We start from the raw sequence: 8,603 nt of genomic DNA on the forward strand, positions 1-8,603 counted from the left end.
TGTATAATAATTAAATATAAAATTGTAAGAAAAAGTCAATCATTAGCGGCGTTTATGTGAAAAACGCCGCAAAAGGTAAGCAATAGCGGCGTTTTAATGAAAAATTACGCATTGAATTTTTCAAAACATGAAGTTTCACAGTAGAAATTTAATTTTATTTTTAGTGGCGTTTTTATAAAAACACCACAAAATTCATTTTACTTAAAAAAATTCGCGCTAATTTTTTCCCAAATTTCCCCCCTAAAACCCAAAAACGAAAAAAACCCCAAATTTCCCCCCAAATTTTTTCTTAGTTCTCTCATCCAAAAGCACAAATTTTGAAGACCAAATGGCAACAATTTCAGCATTTTCAACTCCTTTGCATTTAATCTCCAAAACCCAATTTAAATCTCCCAAAAACCTCTTCTTTTATCCAAATTCTATCCATTTTCAGACCAAAGTTTCCACCTTTTCTTCCAACAACTTAACCTTATCCTTCAAAAATAGCAAAACTCTTTACGGTACTTGGAAACTCAAGTCTGCAGAAGAAGAAGAAACAACTGTTGTTGAACAAGAACGAGAAGAAACAACTGTCGCCGAACAAGAGTCTGTTTCTGTTCCTGTTTCTCCTTCAGACACTCTCAGAATGTACTTCCAGGTATGTTCCTTTTTTTCAATTATTATAATGTTTATGTTATTTTGGTCTGGCAAAAGGAAAATTGAACCATTGTTCAGAGCTGGCTTCTTTTATTAGTGAACTATCAAAGTACCTCTTTTGATGCAATGAAATATTGTTTTGGTTGAGTGATGATATAAGTTTGGGATCTAACTTCTATTTTGCTACTTAATTATGTAAAAGTTCAAATTTCTTTGTTAGTTTTTTTATTAAGTAATGGTGAATTGTTATGTTTTTCAAATGGATGCTGCTGGGTCTTGAACTTCTTTCTGAGTTTATATTTGTTACTTAATTCTGGAAATATGTATAATGTTTTACAGCACTTAAAAGAATCTCCACTGCTAATTCACATTGCACCCGAACTCGAGTTCGAAATTTAGAGACAACATTGTCGTGAAAGGCAGCCGCCAACCCTGAAAGGACTAGTGTCTAGGGGTGCATCTTTGTATTACGTATTCCACAGAGTTTCAATTCTTGAAATCAAGCAAAAAATCGGTTCTATTTGACTAGTATTGCTTGAAATTGTATATATGGTTAATATGTATATTTGTCTGTGAATTTCTTCCCTTGAAACTATTCATTAATAGGTCACTGATAATTGATCTTGTTTGTTTTAAAGGCAGATGGAATGTTGAATGAAGCTGAAATTCTGAAGGTGACCAAGGCATTAGAGGTATCAAAATGATCATTTTGATAGGCAGCTTGTTAGATTTATCTTCAGATTGAATGGAGGGGGGAAATCTAACTTCTTATTTCTGTTCTTTCTATGTCCGGAACCCTGAGTGTAGCCTAGTGTTTCACTCAATCCCTTAGTTAAATTCTTGTTCTATATATGGAGCCCCAAGCTTAGTATAGTGTTTCCCCCAATCCCTTAGAGAATGGCTTATTGCAGAGAGAAATATTTTACATAATCTTTTTATATTATCCCTCACTAAAAACAAAACTGGAAAAATCTAATTATATGTCTGTTTAATGGCACAACTAGGTTTCCGTCGATATTCTTTATTGCAGAGAGAAATATTCTAATGGAATGGTTATTTCATCGGCACTGATAATATGGAAAGGATTGATTTGCATTATTGGGAGCGAGTCGCCGGTGGTGGTTGTGCTATCTGGGAGTATGGAACCCGGTTTCAAATGAGTGAGCCAATTTTTTACACGTATTTATAATTAAGTATTTAAAAATCTTGAGCTTTGATTTGTGATAGTCATATAAATTTAAATTTGCGAAATGCAGGGAGATATATTTGTGATAGTCATATAAATTTAAGTTTGCCAAATGTTGAACTGCTTGAACGACAAGTGACAGAAGGTTCTCATGTTCTGATGTAGAAAATCTCTAGCAAGTAGAAACAAATAGTTTTGATAAGGTTAACACCATGGTCAACTCTAACAGTCTTGTTCATGAGCTGTGTACTAGTGGTTGAACATTTTCTTTCTGAAATTTATATAGGTGTTATGGCTGTAAATTATTTGAATTAACGGGTCCCCGCCTGGTTATTCTGTATGTTGGATTTAGTACATTGCATGTTTGGTTATGCTTTGTCGGTTCATGAGCAGCGAGATAGCAAAGAAGCTGATATACTCACTAAAGGTAGCATATCCTTGATATCAAGCTAGTTGAATGTGAGCAAATACAAGTTGTGGTTTGTTTGTTTGTTTACAACGAACTTTAAACTTTTTATTATCAATCATGAAAATATTTTCTGACTATTAAAATCTCTTTCCCCACCAATGAAGTGGAGAGTGGACACTTCCAAATAGTTTTGTTTGTTTACTTGTGGAATGGTCTTAAATACATTCCAGTTCTTCTCATTTTTTCATGTGTGTGTGGTTGATCATTCTTTAAATATCTTCATATGTACAGCTACTGCTTGAGTATGCTAACCTTTTTAATCTTTTGACTGGACATATTCATCAGGAGACGCTAATCTTTACGATGACAGAATGTTGTACACATCTAGTAATTGTTGGCTGCAACAAAAATACATCATGGGCAGAGCTGTTGGGTAAATCAAACACCTATATATTTCTCAAAGTGTTAACAAGTTCTAGAAGTGAAAACATTTGTAAAACACTCTGATTAGGAGTTTCTTGCATCACCATTTGTGCTGTATGCTTTGAGTTTCAAGTTTATCACACTTCAATTGTAAAATTACTCTTCTGTTTTATTATTTATTGTATTTTTAATTGTATATATCTTCTCTGAACTAATGTTTTATGTTTTCTGCATGGCAAAAAGGATCCCATAACGTTCACTTATGCTTACCTGAGGTTTGTTCTAAATTTTTCCAAAAATTGGGCTGCCCAGAAAAAAAAAACTTGAAATAGGTTTACTTAGTACTAGTTAAATCGGGCTTGATTTTAGATAAATCTAATTATTATCTTTAAGCATGATATGTTCTAATACTTTGATTTAAGTTGTTGATGTATGTATTCTGACTATGGAATATCATGTTCAAATATTCTACAAAGAAGATAATTAGGAGATTCTGCAATTGTTGATGGTAATTGGAATTTATGAATGTAGGCTTAAGGGTTTAATTGGAATTTAAGCATGATATGTTCTAATATTTTAAATTTATATTGATGAATACTTTCCACCTATATTGACTTAAGTGAGTAGATATATCAAGAATGTACATTTTTTTATTCCACAAACAATCTTAAAAAGTTGAGATATATTTTTTTAGACGTATTTTTTAATAATTTATTATAACATTATAAGACACCTAATTTACTATAACATTATAAAACAATCTTAAAAAATTGAACTGATTTACTTATCTTTGCCATGTTCACTATGGTTTGAACATATTAAGTTACTCTTATTTTCATGCAGAGCATGTAGGAGCCAAATTTACGGTTCAAATTCGAAGCCATGCTCAAAAGTTTTTCTCTAAGGGTCATTGCTTTGAGTTCATTACAAGATTTCCTTGATTAAGTAAATGTATTATATCTTTTATTACCAAGATTTAGTTGAGTAAGAAAATGAATTGTATATTTTATTACCTTGCATATATATTATTTATTTTAGTTTTGATTCTAAATTTGTATTTTTACTTAAGTGGTCTAACTTTTGGATTTTAATTGTGTTATTAATTTATTATTTTAAATTCTAAATTTAAATTCATTAATTTTTATATTTATATTTAGTTTTAAAGTTAAAATTTTAGTAGAAAATTTCATTTAAATAATATTTTTATTTATCCTTAAAACATAATTTAATATTTATTTGAAAAATAATAATATTTATATAATATTTATCCTTAAAACATAATATAATATTTATCCTTAAAACATAATAATATTTAATTTAAATAAATATTATTTGAAAAAAAAATATTTTTTTAGAAGATATATTTTTAGTGGCGTTTGTGAGAAAAGCGCCGCTAAAGGTCTATTCTATAGCGGCGTTTGTGGGAAAAGCGCCACTAAAGGTCCTGGTCTTTAGTGGCGCTTTTTGTAAAAGTGCCGCTAAAGGTCTTGGTCTTTAGCGGCGTTTTTTGTAAAAGCGCCGCTAAAAGGTTATGGTCTTTAGCGGCGTTTGTTGGAAAAGCGCCGCTAAAGGTCATGGTCTTTAGTGGCGTTTATTTATAAAAACTCCGCTAAAGTTAGCGACGCTGTCATTAGCGGCGTTTTTGGCGGCGCTTCTAAAAACGTCGCAAATACTTTTAGCGGCGCTAAAAAACGCCGCCTAAAGGCCTAAAAAAGCGCCGCTAAAAGCCTGTTTTGGTGTAGTGCAACGGCGTACGTGCTTTGAGTTTCCATATGATTTTCTTAGTTGTGGTGATTAAATTGAAACATTTCCATGAAGACTTAAATATTCAAAAACTGAATTTGTAGCTAGAAGACAAAACCATGAATCTAAAATCAAATAACAAGGCACCCTTGATTTATTAATTTGTAATCAATGATGATCAATAACATTGGAACCTAGAAAAATATTACTACAACTAAACATACATAGAACCAATAAAGAAACTTATTTTTCCGGTAATAAGAGCTAGAAAAGTTGTTGACAATCATAATCATTGGAGTATAGCAGCCATGGAAGCATGATTGGACGATGGGAAATCAAATCCATGGATAAGGAGATGGAGCCGGTGGCCATGAAGGTGCAGTAGGTGTTGGCAGTGAAGGTGGAGAAGATACTGGAGATGGTGCCCAAGGTGCAGGAGCTGGTGCCCAAGGGTCAGTAACTGTTGTTTCTGGCACTGAAAGTGTAGTTGGTGCCCAAGGCTCAGGAGTTGGTGCTGGTGTTGTAGGCAAAGACGGAGCCGGTGGCCATGAAGGTGCAATAGGTGTTGGCAGTGGAGGTGAAGAAGATATTGGAGATGATGCCCAAGGGTCAGTAACTATTGTGTCTGGCACTGAAGGTGTAGGTGCTGGTGTTGAAGGTGAAGAGGGAGTGGGTGCAGGAGTTGGTGCCCATGGTTGACTAACTTGTAGTATTTGAGGGGTTGGTGCTGGTGCCCAACCATACTGGTATTGAACAGTGATGAAAAGCTTTTGGGCATAAGCAGAGCAATGGTTACTAACACCGCAAATGTACCACTTTCTACCGGGGGTGTTAAGGACTACAGTGTCATTTCCGGAACTGAGAGCTTGGTTTGCCGGTGGAATGTCACAATTCTTGAAAGCTGTACCGTTTACTTTGAACACATTGTGATATCCTTTAGGGTATTGGAACACTGCAAATTCATTTTTGAGTAAAAAAATATATTAAGAATAGCTTTTGTTTACGGTGTTGAGGGAAAAATATTTTGAAGTGTGTCTTTTTAAGAAGCCAATTCAGACATCAAAGAAATGATATTGTTTTTGATGTGTGAATGCTCGATTTTAGCCTCGAAGTTTTGTCTTTGAATTTGACCTTGACGGGGTTCGAACTTAGACCGTTAAATGATCTTAGTAGATAAAAACACTACTTTTTTAGACATTTTTTGAAGTTTTATGACAAAATCTCAACACTAAAATAAAATATAAACACCTTAAAAATAGTTGGAGTAGTCGACGTCTCAAAAGATAACATTTCAAAAACTTCTCTCAAGGTAAATGAACTTTCAAATTAGACAATTGAAAACGCACAGTGCAAAGCTGAATGCTTTACACAAGAGTGTAGTAGTAACAAACTCGTAGAGATTGTTAGAGAAGAATTAATTAAGAACTTTAAGAAGAAAATATGGTGAATATACCTAATTTATCACCCACGTAAAATACTTTATCCTTTGCCCAAGCTTGATAATCGAAATTGATGGTCCATCTGCTATCATCCCCGACGATATAATCAGTTGCCATAGCCATTGCAGGAAGAAAAATGGCTACAACTGAGAGCATAAGAAGCTTGTTCGAAGCCATTTGAAGCTTATAAAATGTAAAATTTATCAAATCCTTTGATTGAAGGATCGAGTTTGGGTAATAAGCTGCATAATTACGGACATATTTATAGTTTGGTATTGGAATACGTAGCTATAGAAAATTAAGAAGTTCCCGAAATTGTGAGGAACCGGCGAAGGTCAGCAGCATATAAACATTGGGTTGTACGTAAATCTGCCGGATTGTATTCAATAATTGGAAGTTAGAATATCTTGCATTGAAAAATCCAAATTGCAATAAGATTGAGAAGATTAAACTAAAAAACATTAAAACTTTTAAACACACGTCACGACTTGGAAACATGCCTGCAAAACTTAATTATATATTTTTTCAATTTTATAATTTTTATTTTATTAATGTTTAGTTTGACCAATTGACCAGAAAATGCCCTTTTCTTAAAAAAATTACAAAAATGGACTTTTTTTTTCAAAAATGACGGAAATGGTCAATTTTTACAAAAACGCACTGAGCTGGCGTCGTTTTCAGGGGAAACACAAAAAAGCGCGTCTAGCTCAGAGCTTTTTTTGCTGATGTCAAGTAAAACGTGTTGACGTGGAAGCGTTGTTGTAAACAGCATCCATGTGAGCGTGCTTTTGCCTATGTTTTCCCATGCCATTTAGGGTTTTTTTTTAAAATTTTTAATTATTTAGGGGTACGGTTAGGGTTAAGGTTTAGGCTTTTTTATTTTTTAAGTATCTAGGTTTAGAATTGTTATTAGTTTTTGGGGTTTAGGGGGGTCTGAGAAAAATAATTTGTACTGGATGGATTCTAAAAAAAATAGTTTTGAGGGGATGGGTTTTGAAGAAATATTTTTGACTAGATGGGTTGAGTTTTGTAGAGAAAAAAACGTTTTAAGTATGATGCACAGTCAGCAAAAGTACTGAAAACACTTCCAACTGGATGCCCTTTTTAGTACTGTTGCTTCTGAGAAAATAAATTTGATGAGATGATTCTGAAAAATATCCCGGGATTCCTGAGATAAGGCTTGTGAAAAATGCCCCGAATAGTAAGAGTTGAGGTTTGTACAGGAAAAACGCTCTAAGCAGGATGCACTGTTAACAAAATTATTGAAAACTCTTCCAGCTAGACACCCTTTTCAGTACTGCTTCTGATAGTGTATCCTGCTTAGAGTGGTTTTCCTCTACAAATTTCAACCCTCACTATACGGGGCATTTTACAAAAAGGAGAGGCATGCATTCCCTTAGGCTATAAATGACCCATATTTCAGCCTCTGATGGCATAAGTTGGAGCAATAGAAATATTTGAAGAAGTTCAGAAGAATAGAAGTTCAGAAGAATAGAAGTTGGGGTTGAAGGTATAAGTTGATTTTTTGTGTTAATATTTATATGAAGTATTATATTTATTGCATAATTTTTTGATTTTAAGTGTTTTGAATTTCTCTTGAAAGATAAATTGGTTGAAAATGAGTGGATGAATTAATGCTATTATTTATTACGACGGTGAGGTTTGTGACACCGAGAATGGCATGACTTTTTTATCGGAGAACACAACGCGACTTGCTTTTAACTAGAACATAGAGTTGACAGAACTTCGTAAAAGAATTAGGCAAAAAATCTTCAGATCTTTTGCATTGAGAGTTTCGTCTATTAAGTATCGATTTTATGTTTCAGTCGATCCCGTGAGATATGAATCATTTGATATCAAAGGTGCTCGGGGCTTAGAGGCGATGGTGCAGACCCACCTTAAAAGTGGATCATTGTTTCTTGAGTTATATGTGGAATTGTCAAGACTGGATGAAGGACTTGCGACTTCAACATCTCTTCCCGTCTGAGAGGTGAGAACGGTTGAAAATATCGATAGTACAACCAATCTATTAGAAAGTTCCCATTATGATATACAGGGATCATCAATGGGAAGACACTCATCCATCTCAGCCTTATATTTCAGTCGTGGGAGGCAGAACACCGAACTATTGGCTTTTGGTGGTAGAACAAAATACATGACACTTACACGACACTCAGTTAGTGGATGGGACATGCATCTCGGTGGGTCGATGTTCGACGTTGGGAATACTTACTAGGGAATGACATCATCTTTCAATGGTTAAAAATTGACATGTGATTTTGGACGTTTCGAAATGTACACGAGAAGGGATGATTTACTCCCTACGACGTCCACCGGTGAGGGGACCTCCAACATGGCATATGTTAGTGGGTCGGTGAATAAAGATGATAATGAATCCGATGTGGATCCACCTCGATATCTTGATGCCAACAGTTCAAAAGTTGGATTATTTTCTAAACTGGAGCCTATCCCAACTGAACTTGAAGACGGTGAAGGGGGTGATGAAGATGATGAAGAAGAAGATCTACGATTCACATTGTACTCATCGCTAGCCCACATACATAATGTCGATCTTCCGGTAGAGGATGCGTTGGAGTTTACAGACTTGCCACATAGGAGGCCTGGCCACAGAAGTGCATTGTTGGATTCGGTTGATTTGGAAGGAAGTCCCTAGTAAATATGGTTTTCTCACAACATTAAAGCGATATAACATCAAGAACAGGGTTAACTTTCACATTTTTAAATCCAAATTTGAGAAGTTTGAAGG

At 34.4% G+C, this 8,603-nt stretch overlaps 2 protein-coding genes across 3 annotated transcripts; one reads left to right on the forward strand and one right to left on the reverse strand.

Annotated features, from left to right (window-relative positions):
• The first annotated feature begins 220 nt into the window (after positions 1 to 220).
• LOC105784818 (uncharacterized) lies at positions 221 to 2,852 on the forward strand. Of its 2 annotated transcripts, none has more exons than XM_052623328.1 (4): positions 221 to 637; positions 1,275 to 1,310; positions 1,641 to 1,796; positions 2,577 to 2,852. In XM_052623328.1, the coding sequence occupies exons 1-3, from the start codon at positions 329 to 331 to the stop codon at positions 1,794 to 1,796; spliced, it is 501 nt and encodes a 166-aa protein (XP_052479288.1). In that variant the 5' UTR covers positions 221 to 328; the 3' UTR covers positions 2,577 to 2,852. The 2 variants fall into 2 exon arrangements, with proteins under 2 accessions (XP_052479288.1, XP_012466193.1); XM_012610739.2 differs by having other exon boundaries at positions 225 to 637; positions 1,275 to 1,328.
• Positions 2,853 to 4,732: 1,880 nt separating this feature from the next.
• On the reverse strand, positions 4,733 to 6,013 carry LOC105801588 (blue copper protein 1a). The gene is made up of 2 exons (XM_052623592.1): positions 5,851 to 6,013; positions 4,733 to 5,349 (listed from the first exon to the last, which is right to left on the reverse strand). The coding sequence occupies exons 1-2, from the start codon at positions 6,011 to 6,013 to the stop codon at positions 4,733 to 4,735; spliced, it is 780 nt and encodes a 259-aa protein (XP_052479552.1).
• Between the last annotated feature and the right edge of the window lie 2,590 nt (positions 6,014 to 8,603).

Source organism: Gossypium raimondii, chromosome 11 (genome assembly GCF_025698545.1).
Source record: "Gossypium raimondii isolate GPD5lz chromosome 11, ASM2569854v1, whole genome shotgun sequence".
Taxonomy (NCBI): domain Eukaryota; kingdom Viridiplantae; phylum Streptophyta; class Magnoliopsida; order Malvales; family Malvaceae; genus Gossypium; species Gossypium raimondii.